The 16,719-nt window shown below is 37.8% G+C and overlaps 1 protein-coding gene across 8 annotated transcripts in view; it reads left to right on the forward strand.

Moving 5' to 3' along the window:
- Positions 1-16,719, forward strand: part of RIC8B (RIC8 guanine nucleotide exchange factor B) — a 121,101-nt gene that overhangs the window by 78,371 nt on the left and 26,011 nt on the right. For 7 of the 8 annotated variants that reach the window (XR_003680142.2, XR_008617576.1, XM_024127250.3 and 4 more), the window contains exon 8: positions 8,226-8,370. Coding sequence is in view for 6 of the 8 variants with exons in the window: in XM_024127250.3 (XP_023983018.1) it covers positions 8,226-8,370 (145 nt within the window). In the remaining 2 variants the exon portion in view is untranslated. Of the gene's footprint in view, positions 1-8,225; positions 8,371-10,650; positions 10,998-16,719 lie in introns of those variants that run through there. The other variant, XM_028490546.2, reaches the window with a different exon arrangement.

A 16,719-nucleotide genomic window follows, 5' to 3' on the forward strand; every position in this document is an offset into this window, starting at 1 on the left:
ATCGGGGCACGAACCCGTGTCTCCTGCATCGGCAGGCGGACTCTCAATCACTGCGCCACCAGGAAAGCCCCCTTTGCCTAATTTTTAATCGAATTATTTGGGGGTTTTTGTTATTGAGTTGCTTTCATTGAATTCTTAAACTTCATTTCTGACTAACTGGTACAACCACTTCAGTTACTGTTAAGATGGTATATTAGCAACATAATTTGATCAATATCATTACAATGATAATAAACACAACTATTATGTATTCATGTGCCAAACATTCTATGCCATAATCTCATTTAATTCTCATAAGGACTCTCTAAGGTAAACATTATTATTATTTCAGTGTCATAAATGAGGCAAGTGTCTTGTCCAAGCTCATGCAGTTGAGCTGTCTTTCCATTCTGCCATATTTCCTCTCATAATACAGTTGACCCTTGAACAACATGGGTTTGAACTGCCCAGGTCCACTTATATGCAGATTCTTTTTTGATAAATATGTACTGTAGTACTACGCAATCCATAGTCAGTTGAATCCATGGATGTGGAACTGCAAATATGGAGGGCCAACTGTAAAGTTATAGGAGGATATTCAACTGCATGAAGGGCCATCACCCCTAACCCCTGTGTTGTTCAAGGGTCAACTGTAATTATCTTCAACTGTTCTCATAGACTAGTTTATTTAATATCTGCTCTTTTAAACAACTCAGTTATTTCATGACTATGAAAAAAGATATTGCATCTTGAAATTGACTGGAATAGTGCCTTGCATATAGTAGTCTGCAAATACTGGCTGAATTAAATCGATTTTTCTGAGATCAGAAATTAGCTGTATTTAAAGTATGATCATATATACACACACACACATATACATGTAAATCTAAACCACACGTGTATCTATTCATCAAAAAGTATTTATCAAAATATAAATACATCAAAATCTTATCCATTGTTACCTCTAAGTGGTAGAATGACTGGTGACTTTTTTTAGTTCTCTGTATTGTATAATTTTTCTACAATGAGCATGCATTTCTTGTGTACATGTAAAGTTTTTAAGAGGGGAAAAATGAAGTTTATTTCTTCCATAATTACATATCTAAATATATATTACATGCCTAAATATATAAATTACATATCTAAATATATATCTAAATAATTTTACATATCTAAATACATAAATTATATATATAAATATAATCAATCACCTTACTAATGAGTTGGTGTCATAACAAATACGGTATATACATTGATAAATGAATCTGTTAATTGTTTTTAATTTGAAATGGTTAGCTTTGTTCCCCCTGGGACCCAGTATTTGAGGTGTCATAGTCCTAACTTTGAGCCCCAAACCCATATTAGCAAAACTGTATCTTTTTCATTTGATCTTTAACAATTCTATATATATTCATCTGCTTTTCCTTCTAGTTTGATTTTAATAGTAAAAGTATTCTTCTGAAATAAAAGCTTGCTTGTTCAACAAATACTTTTTGAGCTAGACCCTGGGAATACAAAGGTATACAAGATAAGCAAGGTCTCTGCCCTCATATTATTTACTTTCTTTATCAAGGATTACAAACTCAGATGCCTACAAAGTGCCAGGCTGGTAATAAAGTCAGTCAAATGAACGGACCATAAGATGATAAATGAAAACTGACACTTAGCTAATTGTTGGGGAGATCGTGTGTTGGGAGTGGAGGAACAAGGGGAATGTGGAAGACTGGAAAAGGGACCTTGCTGCTATTTAGCTCCAGCTGATTGTTACCGTGAAGGAGCATGTGGCCAATGTTACCAAATCACCCAGATTTTTCAGGAGAGTTTTTAAATACTGTCAACAAATTCTAATTTAAAACCTTCTGCCCCTCACCCGCCAAAATTTTTTGTAGTCCATATTCAACTCATAAGTCATCACATTTTAGAGTTTGGGTTGGGTTTGGAGGCAGATTATATCAAAATGAAATAAATTTAAGATAATTTATCAGAGTGACTGAACTTTCCTGTTAAAGATGTTCAAAGCTGAGTTTGAAAGTTAAGGTACCATGACCAAGGCACAAAGTTCAGACCACTAAGTAGAGACAGCAAACGGCAATCAAATTGGGTTAGGAACACAGAGACAAGATTAAAAAGGAAAACTGAAATGGGGCAAGATACAAAGACCAAAATTTTATGGAAGACTTGGCACAGAAAAAGCCATCCAAGTGCCATCTGTGCCAGGCTAAACTACATCTCCAACTGATAGCGACCCACAGGTTATCTTGTGCTTATGCTACCGACTTGTTTTGTTGAGTACTGACAAAACTAAATTTTTATTACCTGCCCTGCAAATTGTGTACTTTATAAGGGGTCCTAAAGACAAGCCTTACACAGTTTAATAAAAGAAAATAATTTGTAAAACAACCCCCTTGCCTTTGTGGGGTATTCCCCTCCTCCCCAGCCCCCGCCTTTTAACACATTTATTAACTCCCAGTGTGTGCTAGGCATTGTGGTAGGGAAGGAGCTGAGTTGCAGAGATAAATAAGGCTTGAACTCTCTCAGCACATAGACCCACACCATTATACACTAACTTTTGTCTCATTTATTTCAGTCTCAGAGGAATAGGTGTCTCTTTAGCTTGGAGCTAAGCAGTCTCCCTTTCCTGATGATCTTTTCCCTTCCTGTCTTCTCAGAAGACTTGCTTCATCAGTTGTTACCCTCTGTTCTTTTGTTTGTTAACTCTCCCTATGTTTTCCTCAATCTATATACATCTTCATATCACTGTCCTTCACATGTTAGCATCTTGAAAGACTGATTTGTTCTTTTCAGTATCTTCATTACGCACTTAGGCTTCAACTTGCTGCAAGTAAGGCTTTTCCACCGTTCCCCACTCCCCAGATGCCACTGTAAATGCTTTCAGGAAGGTCACAAATTAACTAATTTTCAAAAGGAATGTGTATTTTTTAGTCTTTATCGTATAACATCTCTCTTAACAGTTGACACTATTGACCACTGTCGTTTTTTCTGTGCTACAACACACTCTTAGATTTCCTTTGACCTACCTCTCTGTTCATTCTTTTCAGTCTGAGTTGCTAACTCGTATCTTTGTCCACATCGACTTGCCAGCATTCCGTAAAGCTCTCTTTGGCCCCATCTTCACTTTGCATTGCTTCCTGAGCCGTCTCTTCCCCTCCCTTGGCTTCTGCTTCAGCCTGCTTTGGGGGGATTTCCAAATCTGTGTCTCTCTTAATAAACTACTAAAATAATCCTATCCCTCTGTTTCTGGTCAGGTTTTCTTCATTCTGTCTTATACAGGGCTAAGAAAAGGACTGTTCTAAAATACATATATAATATTGTCATTCCCCCTTATAAAACTTTAAGTGACTCCCTGTCACCTACAAGGTAAAATCTAAATTTTACCTCCATGGCCTACCTCTATAGTGTATCCTAAATCCACTCCCTACCCTGCACTTTCTGCTTAATCATACTAAATTCTTTACTCTTGCATGATTATACTGCACTGTTCCTTGGCATATCTCCATAGCTTTGCAGATGCTGTTCCTTTTGCATGGAATGCCTCTCCCATCTTTGTTAGCATAGTGAGCTTTATGTATTCTTGAAGATCACCTTAAGCAACATCTGTGTGAAGAGCATCTGAGGTAGAGTTCATCATTCTCTGCTTTGTACCATTTTTACTTATCTCTGTTAATACTTTTGACATTTGCTATGTTGTAACTTTTTGTTTATCAAACTTTTATTCTAGACATTGAGTTTCTTTAGGTCAGAAATCTTGTCTTCATCTTTGGATCCCCAGTGTTTCAACAAAGTACCTTACAGATAGTAGGTACCCCATAAATGTTGAATGAAAGGCCAAATATTTGTGCTGTCTATGAATTCAGTGTGGTGAATACACTGTCTTGTGTCTCCATACAAAGGAATAATTGTAGGTTACTATGGTAAGCACCATATGAGAGGAATGTGCCAGGTACTGCAGCAACCTGGAAGAGTGATTGGTTGGTGTGGAGAAAGACAGAGAAAGTCTTCACCTAAGAGAACAGAGGAGTGGGAATCAGCGTTGGTATGTACAGAAAAGAGACTAGTTCAAAGTGTGAGGAACCCACAATGCACAGGAGTAAGAGGAGATGAATTTGGGAAAGAACGCAGGTGCGACAAAATGAAGATTCCTTTAGGCCCTGTTTTAGAACTTGAGCTTTAGCCTTTGGGGGAGATTTTAGAGGTTTTATCCAAGAAGGTGGTAACATCATATTTTTTGCTTTACAAAGGTATAACAGCAGGACTTTCCTGGCGGTCCAGTGGTTAAAACTCCGTGCTCCCAATGCAGGGGACATGGGTTCAATCCCTGGTTGGGGAACTAAGATCCCACATGCTGTGCAGCGTGGCCAAATAAAATAAAATTTTTAAAATAAAGAATATCAGGGCTTCTCTGGTGGCGCAGTGGTTGAGAATCCGCCTGCCTATGCAGGGGACACAGGTTCATGCCCCGGTCCGGGAAGATCCCACATGCCGCGGAGCGGCTGGGCCCGTGAGCCATGGCCGCTGAACCTGTGCGTCCGGAGCCTGTGCTCTGCAATGGGAGAGGCCACAGCAGTGACAGGCCCGCGTACCGCAAAAAAAAAAAAAAGAATATCAAAGATATAACAGGCAGTTGTGTGGAACCAGGAATGGAGGGGTATGAGACTGGAAGTAGGAAGACTAGTTAGAGGAAGCTTCTAGTATAGGATTTCAAAGAGTCACAGCATTTAACTGAATGGAAAATGATTGTAAATCCTTCTCTGTGTAACAGAGAAGGGGGAATGGTTTCTGGGTAGAATCTGGCTCTGCCATTCTTTCTCTGTAGTAAAAGAGCAAAACCCCTTTTTTTGGTTTTAATAGTAGAGTGTGATAAAACCCACGTCTACATAAGCAGTAATGCCATTACTACCAGTGCAGTTCTGACTTTGCAGTGTGCTGCTGTGGTTGCTTTCCTCTGTTCATAGTGCCTTCTAGCATCTTGATAAAATAATGGTGAAATATTTCTTGCAACTTTCTGACTGAATGCTGTTTTGTTTCATTTCTGCAGCAGTTTCATCTAATTGCATGGATGAGTACTGTGACAAAGAACAAATACATTTGTGTGTTTCTTTTTTTTTTAAGGACCACTCAGAAGATCTTTTGTTTGCTTTAGCAACTCATCTTAACATCCAAACTCAGTCCATTTTCCTCTTACTACCTTCCCAATATCAAACAGGATGTTACACAGTATATATGAAAATAGACTAAAAAGTAACTAAAAACACTCCACCAAATAATATAAATCAGAACTTCACAAAGAAAATGCCTCTCACTGTGTGGATTTTGTAGTCCATTTGTCTCCTCTTCCCCAACCCCCATTTTTAAGTATTTTATCTCATTAGCAAATGTTCATTTGATTTTTAAACTATTAGCTATAGCCTTGTCTACTATTCTGAAAGCAAGGTATGTCTGAAACAGTCTTTGTAACCCAAGCTGTCACAGAGTTGACACAGAATGTTTGTTCCAGTGAATGAGCAGTAAGCACTATTTTCATAAAAGTGCTAGAGATTTTTACTATTGACTAGCTTCCAGGAGGATTTTCTGCATAAGAAAGCAGGTTATTTAGTGTTCTTTTGACTTCTTTTTAACCTATTTTGGCCTTTCATAAACTGTATTCTTAAGCTATTTTAATGTTTGGCCACTGTAGGTGGTTATTTACATTTTGTGTCTTTCTTACTGTTATTTTATTTTTTAAGTATATTTATTTAAACCATTTATTTATGTAATCTCAGCTTAGACTTTCACATTTTCAGTGAATATTTCTTTTCTGGAACTGCTAAGCATCATATTTGTTTAAAAAAATAAACCTTATCCAAAAACTTAGTGAGAGTATCATTGTCATGGGGGATCAGATATATGATCCTTCAGCCTCAGTGACTTTGTATCTGACCATGTGATTAAGGTCATGAATATTAAGAATATCTGTATACACTGGATATTCACTTCCCCTAATAACCCATCAAGAATCCATTAATTTATGTAAATCACTCCATCTTGTGGAGGCAAGAGGGAGCATATCAGATTTATTCAGAGGGTTTTCAGATTACACCACCATGATCCCTCATTAAATTCTAATATGATTCTACCCAGCACCCATTGAGAATTATTACCAAAGACACCACAGTTACCAGTAGATTTTAATGTAGAAAATAGTTAAAAGTGACTAGTGTAAAACTTTATTTAATCTACTTATATTATTAATCTGTATTTCCTTTTGCACAAATTTCACTAGTTTGCTGTGTCCTTTGAAAGCAGGACTTCCTTTTATTTGCCCCCAAATTACCTATTTTCAGTGTCAGGGGAGGTACCGTCTCGTTCAAGTATTTGAAAATTTAATGAACTCTATCCTGGACTATTCATCCTGCATCCTATCCATGCCCTTCATGGTTTCATACTCATTATATATCCCCTTTCCTTAACCACTTAGTTCCTTATCCACTGCCCCTCTCAGGTCCCCAAAGTCTTTTATTTATTTATTTTTTTTTTGCGGTACGCGGGTCTCTCACTGCTGTGGCCTCTCCCATTGCGGAGCCTGATGCGCAGGCTCAGCGGCCATGGCTCACGGGCCCAGCCGCTCTGCGGCATGTGGGATCTTCCCGGACCAGGGCACGAACCCCGCGTCCCCTGCATCGGCAGGCGGACTCTCAACCACTGCGCCACCAGGGGAGCCCCCCCAAAGTCATTTTAATTGCCCTCTTCTGAATCTTCTCCAGCTTTATTTTGTCTTTTTTGAGGTAAGTTATATGAATTACGGTAGTATTTCAGATGTAGATTTTACTAAGGCTTTATACGTGGATAAAATACGTAGTGTTATGTTTTGTTTCCTACAGTTGTCTTTAGAATGACATTTTATTGAAAGCCTTAAGTAAATTTTGCCATTTTTTATGTTTTGATTGAATATTCTAGTGTTCACCTTGAAACTGTACCTGAAGAAAAGAGTTTCTAAATAAAGCTGCTAAATATTCTTTAGTATTTTCCTTAAAGGTACTTAGAAATCAAAAAAATTCCTACAATTCAGGGTTCCTCTTACATTGATGAACTGATGACAAGTTAATACTTACACAGGACCTGCACCAAGTGCTTCACTGGGCTTTTTTTTTCTTGTTGTTAAGATAAGTCTAAAATGATCATTTTAGGGACTTCCCTGGTGGTCCAGTGGTAAAGAATCTGCCTTACAGTGCAGGGGACACGGGTTCGATCACTAAGATCCCACATGCCGCAGGGCAACTAAGCCCATGTGTCACAACTACTGAGCTCACGTGCCTCAACTAGAGCCTGTGTGCCGCAAAACTACAGAGCCCACGCGCTCTGGAACCCGCGTGCCACAACTACAGAGCCGACGCGCTGTGGAGCCTGTGCGCCACAACTAGAGAAGAGAAAACCCACATGCCACAACTAGAGAGAAGCCCACGCACTGCAACAAAAGATCCCGCGTGCCGCAATTAAGACCCACGTGGCCAAAAATAAATAAATCTTTAAAAATAAAACAATCATTTTACATATTACTAGGGGAAAAGAACATGTTTAGTTTGTACCAGATACTTTCCTAAGCACCTTGCATGTATTAAGTGAGGTAGATATTATTCCAATTGTCTGTATCTGAAAACTGGAGTAAAGAGCCTGCTAGTAAGTGATAGAGCCATTATTAAGGTCCAGCAATTCCTGGCCTACCTTTCAGTTGGTATAATGTGCTTACATATTGTTGCTGACTTCTTTGAAAAAGGAGTAACTTAGCCTATCCTATTTGCTAATATCCTTAGGTTTTCTTATTTCTTATTCTCTTTCCCTCCAATTCCTATAAAAGGAATAAGAAAGATTTACATTATGTGCTATATTGGTAAAATGTCAGTCTGGCTTTCATTAACTTTCTAATCAGCATTTTTCTGAAACTGAATAAAGAAATCAAATTTGTGATCAAAAACTTAAAACATCACCCTTACCAATGGCCTGGTGGTCACAGAAGCCCCACTCCTGCCACAAAGTATATTCAAAACAGCTTCACTTGAATTTCTGATACCTGAAAAAAGGTTTTTGGTCCTCAGAGCATGTAGGATTACTACTACCACACTTTGAAAACCTCTCAATTTTAAGATTTACTACCATGGCATATATCTCTATCCTCTCTGTGTTGGTGAGTAGTTGGTGATGATAGTGAGGACTCAAGGATTGCTGTCTAAAAACCTATTCTGTTTTTGCAGTGGATAGCCTGCTGAAATACACTGGCTATGGGAATGCTGCAGGACTGTTGGCGGCCAGGGGCCTCTTGGCTGGAGGAAGAGGAGATAATTGGTACTCAGAGGACGAGGACACAGACACTGAAGAATACAAAAATGCAAAACCAAAGTATAGTATCATGTTTCTTTTTACCTAACTATGTCTGCCTTTGAATTATTTGCCTTTCACTTCCTTTGGCTTTCATTTTCCAAGTATTTCTCTTCTTTTGTGGATTTGGAAGCTTTCTGTTTAATAGTTTTAGAGGCAGTTTCATAGCTAGTGCCTTAGAGGGTGACTTCAAGTGATTGAGGAAGGATAATATTGCAAGAATTGTTCTGCTGCATGTGCTCGTTACCCTCTCCTAAGTATTAAGAGAGGTAGTGTTTTTAGATGTCTACCATCATATATTTAAAGGATATTGTTGCTTATTTTGTGCTCTCCTTTCCATAAGTTGAGATTTTATAAGGTATAACCAAGACCAAGTATTTAAGTTGGTTATTTGATACTTCAGTCTTTCTCAGAAATCTAAATGTAGGTTCCATACATTCTGATATTTCCTCTTGTGTAAAAGCCCTTATGAGTCAATAAAGTAAAGCAACAGGGCACATTACTAGCAAAAGGAAAGAAAACTGGCTCTATGGTAAATTTTAATCAAACACTTATGGAATCATCTTTTAACAGAGGCATTAGTACACTGGATAGGCAAACCAGAGACTCGATCAAGTTTTCCCTGAGTCAGTGCTTACAAGTCAAAGACATTAATTGTCTCTTATCCCAAAACAAACCACCTCTACTCTTCTACTCCCCATGCTTTTCATCCCCCTCTCAACTCCAATCCCAGGTAAATTTCTTAGTTTCCACTTATTAGGAGTTATTTGAGCTCAGTTTTCTGGTTTTCATTACTGAATGTTAAAAGGGAATGCCCTTCCCTATTGATGATGATATTGATACATGCTATGTTTTCTATCCACAGTCTTCTAGAGTGTGATGTGGATAATGTAGTAGTTGATCAGGGATAGAAAAATCATTATCTGCAAAATTAGGCCCTTTTTTTAAAAGTATAGATTGTGCTTTGTTGAAATGAAAATAATAGGTTGTCAGAAGGTAAAAGAAAAGATCATTCCCTAATCAGACAGGACTTATATGGCCTGTACTCTTGGCAAATCAGGTCTGAGTAGGTGGTGTTACTTGTGGCATCCCCAGGGCTATCAGCCTCAACAGGATCTAGGAGTGTGTCCTAGAAGAAGAAGACTTTGGAGGGAAAAAAAGCTAGCAGTGGCTCTAAGCAGTAAGTTCTCAAGACTGCCACCATGTAGATGTTATAAGTTGGGCACCCTATCAGGTATTTGAAGCTAAGATAGAAAAATAATACATTAATCTTTCCATAATTATAGAAGTCATCATTCTAAATTATTCTTGCTAGCTCTTGATTTTTCCATTCCATAAACTATATTTCCATATCAGTTTAATATTTTCTGTCTCTCCATTTGAGACATTAAAATATACCATTTAAGGAGTCTCATATTTTTAAATGAAGGTAGAAATTACATTAGGCATTCATTGTATCCCAGGGTATGTGGACACAGTCAGCTAACATAGAAAACTCTTGAGTACTCATGAGTGGTTGATATCATTGCATCTCAATGTGTGTTGTTGACTTTATTTGGTAGATGACTTCTAAATGGTATTGGTCATATATCTAGCAAACACAAGAATGCTACTGTAACAAGAAAAACCTCAGAAAAAATACAAGAACACACTGGGTCTCTCTCTCCCAATAGTACGGAAAATAGAAATGTGTTACATTATGGAAGTGATATTAGATTTCAGGAAAGCACTGTTTGTTTAAATCAAGGACCATGATGTTTGATGTTATTATTGTTTTGGCTCTCTGTCAGAAAGATTCTGTACTTAGGCCTTACATCCCTGGTTGGAATCTTCTTCAGCCTTTGGACCTGGCCTATATAATTAATAGGAATGGTGTGTTAGTGTGGCCAGAATAGTCACCATTGTGAGATCTTGCTGTGTTTCTCAAACATTGCTCATTATAAGGATAAATATGTTTTTCTCACATAGCATCACATCTTGCCCCTTCAGGTAGATTTGCATCTGCTTTTTTCTTACATCTTTCCTCTTTCAGGTGCAACAGTGTAGTGGGATGTTTCATTTGTTAATTTAAAATACTTATTAAAATGGTCCCCATGGAAGGGGTGGTGAAAAAGTACTTTGCAAGCAAGACAATCCTTTGTGTTCTGGGCAGTGATCCACAAGCTTGAGGAAAGAAAACTTCTTACCAATCTAGTCAAGTTTATAAAGTCAGCATTTGAAAGGATGACTTAGGCCCCTTCACCAGTCAGTGTTCTCAGGATCACAGCCTGCTTCTCTTATGATGCACTTATTCACAAACAGTGCTAGCATCGGCAAAAGCAGAGAAATTACCCTTCATCCAGTTGACCCTCGTCCCACTGTCAAAAATGTAAGTGGATTCCGATTAATGCACCAAGGTAACCTATAATCCTTTAGTGGAATCTGAAACTAAGAATTGTATGGAGCTTACATTCAGGCTATGAGAGACAGTTAATATCACAACAATCCTTTTTGTGTCAAAATAAATGTATTTAACGGACTGGAAATGGCTTTCTGCAATTAACACGCTTAGACAAAATACACTCATAGAATCAAGTACATGCCACACAGGTTTTTGGTGTATGTCTAGCCATGTTTGTAAAAAGTTTTCAGATAAGCTTTGGTCCTGTATCAAAAAGAAACCAAATTTCTAAATTCTGGCTTTATGCCTCTGAGCATGGAGGCCCCTTGACTCAATAGGTGGTATAACATAACTGATTACTGTGGTTTGTACATCATTCCAAACATCAATTGAAAAATGTGTATGTAATGACATTTGGCTCATTTTAGACCAGTTGCTTTCAGGCTAGGTGTGGTATATAGGAGCCTATGGGTCCAAAAAGGTGTATTTAAAGGGCCACTGTACGGAGGGGTGGAAGGACGGAATGGCCAAAGTGGGCAGAACTCTAGGATGTCCTGTTGTATTCTTAATACCCCACACTAGTTCATAATCACACCCAGCAGATTAAAATTATTCTACTAAGCAACTCAGGGGTGTTTCCTTCTTGACCGTGTATCTCTCAGCAGTAGCTGTCGCAGCAGCTGTACAGTTTCTTCAGCACAAAAGACTTTTTTCTTTTGTCAAGATTTTGTTAGGCTGCCCTAAGTGAAGTCCCATTATAATTGTGTCCATATGTTGGGGCTCTACAAATGAAGAGATAGCTTTGTTTTTAATATTTCTTGAAGTAGATGAACCAGGAACAGGACTTGAAGATTTTTCTTTTTGCCTAGTTTAGACTGTGATGGTATATTTATGTATAATAGAATGTAACTAGCCTTTCTAGGAACTGAAATTTATTTATTGTAAGCAATCATGAAACAAAATCTAAATTCAGATCTCTAAAGACCAGAATCAAAAATAAAATTTTGCCACTTCTGCCATGTATACTGGTTAACCAACCTTTGTGATGTTTGCAATCACACCAGTTTTGCACTTTCAAAATTGAGTTCTCTAATTTTTCTTTTGTATTTTAATTTGGGTAAATGGCCAGCAAAAGGTGTGTTACCTGAACCTACAATATTGAGCTTTGCTTCAGGTTTCATTTCCTACAGATTCACAACCATAGTTTTCTATATCCTTTATATCAAGGATATCACTCTTAATCCAACAGCCCAATGTAGGAAACATTATAAAGCACTATAATTTAAAAAGGTATTTTGGAGCTTTTTTAATTGCCTAGGTGCAACTTGGTGTATCTATATGTATTCAGTATGTCTATTTATATGGATACATGATACTTAATAGTTGATAAATAAGTGAAAGAATTACACCACATTACCCTATTTCTTTACATTGCTAATAGAATGCAAAAACTTGGATTAAGATGTTGTTTCATAATTTACCCTACTCTTTTAATGTGGAATCAGTTTTATATTTATATGGTAATTCTCAAATTACTTGAGACATTTTCACCTCAGTCACCATTATTAACTGGTGTCTCTTCAGAATACCTTGTATCTGAATTTAACCATAGCAAACTCCACGAAACACCTAGTGTTGCGTGGCTTCTTTAGCACATGCAGCTCCATAGTGACGATTTAACTTAATAGACTAACTCACTGGATCCAAGGCCTTCTGGCTGGCTTACTTCTTAACAAGTAGCTCACTTATGCTAATAATAGCTGGTATTTATTATCTAATATGTGTCAGGTACTGTTCTAAGAACTTTCCTAATATTATCTCATTTAATCTTTACAGCAAACCTTTGGGCTAGGGTTATCCCCATCTTACAGAGGAAGAAACTAAAGCTCAGTGGTTTCCAGAACTTGTCTAGGGCACACCGTTCATGAGTGGTCAGGTGGCCTAACTCCAGAGCTGATGTTTTTTGAGATTTTTGTTGTTGTTTTTGAGGTAGACAAAGCAGGTTTTACTGTGCTTTTTCACTTTGCCTTCTTACTTTAGGGGTGAAATATACATAAAATTTACCATTTTAAGCATACATATCTGTGGCATTATATACATTAATGTGCAACCATCACCACCATCCATCTCCAGAACTTTTCATCTTCCCCAACTGAAACTCTGTATCCATTCCCTCTCCCCACAACCCCTGGTAACTATCATTCTACTATCTTTCTCTATGAATGTGACTAGGAACCTCATATAAGTGGAATCTAAGAACCTCATGTAAGTGAAATCATATACTTGTCCTTCTGTGACTGAGTTCACTTGGAATGTCTTTAAGACTCATCCATATTGTAGCATGTGTCAAAATTTCCTTCCTTTTTCAGGCTGAATAACATTCTATTTAATGTATTTTCCACATTTTGTTTATCCATTCATCCATCAGTGGACGCCTGGGTTGTTTCCACCTTTTGGCTGTTGTGAATAATGCTGCTCTGAACACGAGTGTACAAATATCTGTCCCTGCTTCAAGAGTCCCTGCTTTAACTTCTTTTGGGTATATAGCCAGAAGTGGAATTGCAGGATCATATGGTAGTTCTGTGTTTAATTTTTTGAGGAACTGCCATACCATTTTACATTCCCACCAGCAATGCACAAGGGTTCCAGTTTTTCTGCATCCTCTCCAATGCTTATTATTTTTCTGGCTTTTTTTTTTTTAATCTAATAGCCATCCTAACAGGTGTGAAGTCAAAGCTTGTGTTTTAACTGCTACCATATTCTTCAAAGCCAATCAAAGAGAGAGATGATTTGCCCCTCACATAATTTCCCTGTTCTTAGAGCATCTATTATCTTTCTTTGATATAACCAAAATAGAAAATGAGAAAATATATTTTTTATAAACCCTGATATCCCTGAAAGCTGAAAGTTCTATTCAGTTCATTCTAGTTCAAAAAAATCTGATAGGTAATTGTGCCTCTGCCTTCATAATACATTCAGAATCTAATCACCCCTTACTGCCATCACTGCTACCTACTCCAGTCCAAGCTAAACTTTTCTCTCCCTCCAGGATCATTTTAAATAGGTCCCTAACTGGTCTTGTTGCTTCTATCCTTGTCACTCTTCAGTCTGTTCTCAACTCAGCAGCCAATGCGGTCCTTATAAAATATAAGTCAGACATCACTGCTCAAAACTCTACAATGGCTAAACACCAAAAGCCCCTGCAGTGATGTACACGCACCCTTTCTCACTGTACTGTCACCACACTGGGCTCTTCACTGTTTGTCATGCTCCAGACACACTCTTGCCTGAGGCCTCTGCATCTCTGACTGCTCCTTCTGCCTGGAATGCCTATTCTCCAGATAGCTACATGTCTTATTCCCTCACCTCCTTCATGTCTTTACTCAGTTATCATCTTCCTAGTAAAGTCTGTCCTGTCCCCATATTAAAAATTGCCACACTCCTACCTTTACCCCTCCACCTTGCACTTCCTTCCTCTTTTTCCTTCATAGCACTTATTACCTTATAACGTACCATATAATTTACTTATTCATTTAGTCTTTTTTTCCCCACTAGAAGGTAAACTCCATGAGAGAAATTTTTTTATTCATTGAGATGGCCCCAAAATAGTGCCTCACATACTGTAGGCACTCAGTAAATTTTTGTTGAATAAATTAATTTTTTTGAGTTGTTGAATAAATTTAAGTTGGTCAGCCCCTTCTCAACATTAGGATACCAAGACAGTTGAGGTCCCTGCCCTCATCAAGCTTCACATCTAGTTGGGGAGTGGGGCCAGGGAATGGAATTCAAGAAAACAGGATATGGTAAATTTCCACTCTGCTCTTTTGATTGTTTTTGTGGAGTGGCAGATATTATGGAGAGTTTTTCCTGGAAAGACATTTCTAATTTCATGTGCATATAACGTCTCCTTTCCCACCCCACCTGCCCCCTTCTTCCATGATCTGGTGCACAAATGCCTTTTCCTAAAAACCCTGATCCCTTTCATAGAGGTTACAAATTGTCAGTCCATAGGCTACATTTAGCCCACAAGTAGGTTTTGCTTCACTTGCCTGATATTTTGTTGATTATTTGGTTTTATGTTTTTAATTTTTGTTTTACTTAGGGCTTCTTAAAATAATTTAGAATTCAGATATTTCAGATGAAAATCTGAATTTCTAACTTATTTTGAAAAAGTGGAAGTTCTGATAACATTAGGCCTGCATTCTCACATGGTAACTGACTGATGGAGTTGAGTGCACCCGCCACCTTCCCGCCTTGGTGTCCATAGGTTTGTTCTCTACATGTGTGTCTCAATTTCTTCCCTGCAAAAATCTGAATTTCTAACTTATTTTGAAAAAGTGGAAGTTCTGATAACATTAGGCCTGCATTCTCACATGGTAACTGACTGATGGAGTTGAGTGACTGTGGCCCTTGTCAGACCAGGCATAAGCTCCTTTGATTTGATAATGTATCTTTTTTTTTGAATTTTATTTTATTTTTTTTATACAGCAGGTTCTTATTAGTTATCCATTTTATACATTATTAGTGTATATATGTCAATCCCAATCTCCCAATTCATCACACCACCACCACCACCCGCCAGCTTCCCGCCTTGGTGTCCATAGGTTTGTTCTCTACATGTGTGTCTCAATTTCTTCCCTGCAAACCAGTTCATCTGTACCATTTTTCTAGGTTCCTATATGCGTTAATATACGATATTTGTTTTTCTCTTTCTGACTTACTTCACTCTGTATGACAGTCTCTAGATTCATCCACATCTCTATAAATGACCCAGTTTTGTTCCTTTTTACGGCTGAGTAATATTCCATTGTATAAATGTTCTTTATCCACATCTTCTTTATCCATTCATCTGTCGATGAGCATTTAGGTTGCTTCCATGACCTGGCTATTGTAAATAGTGAACACTGGGGTGCAGGTGTCTTTTTGAATTATAGTTTTCTCAGGGTATATGCCCAATAGTGGGATTGCTGGGCTGTATAGTAGTTCTATTTTTAGTTTCTTAAGGAACCTCCATACTGTTCTCCATAGTGGCTATATCAATTTACATTCCCCCCAACAGTGCAAGAGGGTTCCCTTTTCTCCACACCCTGTCCAGCATTTGTTGTTTGTAGATTGTCTGACGATGCCCATTCTAACCAGTGTGAGGTGATAACTCACTGTAGTTTTGATTTGCATTTCTCTCATAATTAGTGATGTCGAGCAGCTTTTCATGTGCTTCTTGGCCATCTGAATGTTTTCATTGGAGAGATGTCTATTTAGGTCTTCTGCTCATTTTTGGATTGGGTTTTGTTTTTTTGATATTGAGCTGCATGAGCTGTTTATATATTTTGGAGATTAATCCTTTGTCCGTTGATTCATTTGTAAATATTTCCTCCCATTCTGAGGTTTGTCTTTTCGTCTTGTTTGTAGTTTCCTTTGCTGTACAAAAGCTTTTAAGTTTCATGAGGTCCCTTTCTTTTATTTTTGTTTTTATTTCCATTACACTAGAAGGGTATCAAAAAAGATGTTGCTGTGATTTATGTCAGAGTGTTCTTCCTCTGTTTTCCTCAAGAGTTTTATAGTGTCCAGTCTTACATTTAGGTCTCTAATCCATTTTGAGTTTATTTTTGTGTATGGTGTTAGGGAGTGTTCTAATTTCATTCTTTTACATGTAGCTGTCCAGTTTTCCCAGCACCACTTATTGAAGAGACTGTCTTTTCTCCATTGTGTATCCTTGCCTCCTTTGTCATAGATTAGTTGACCACAGGTGCGTGGGTTTATCTCTGGGCTTTCTATCCTGTTCCATTGATCTGTATCTCTGTTTTTGTGCCAGTACCATATCATCTTGATTACTGTAGCTTTGTTGTATTGTCTGAAGTCAGGGAGTCTGACTCCTAGAGCTCCGTATTTTTCCCTCAAGACTGCTTTGGCTATTCGGTGTCTTTTGTGTCTCCATACAAATTTTAAGATTTTTTTGTTCTAGTTCTGTAAAAAATGCCATTGGTAATTTG

The sequence above is a fragment of the Physeter macrocephalus genome, chromosome 6 (assembly GCF_002837175.3).
Source record: "Physeter macrocephalus isolate SW-GA chromosome 6, ASM283717v5, whole genome shotgun sequence".
Classification (NCBI taxonomy): domain Eukaryota; kingdom Metazoa; phylum Chordata; class Mammalia; order Artiodactyla; family Physeteridae; genus Physeter; species Physeter macrocephalus.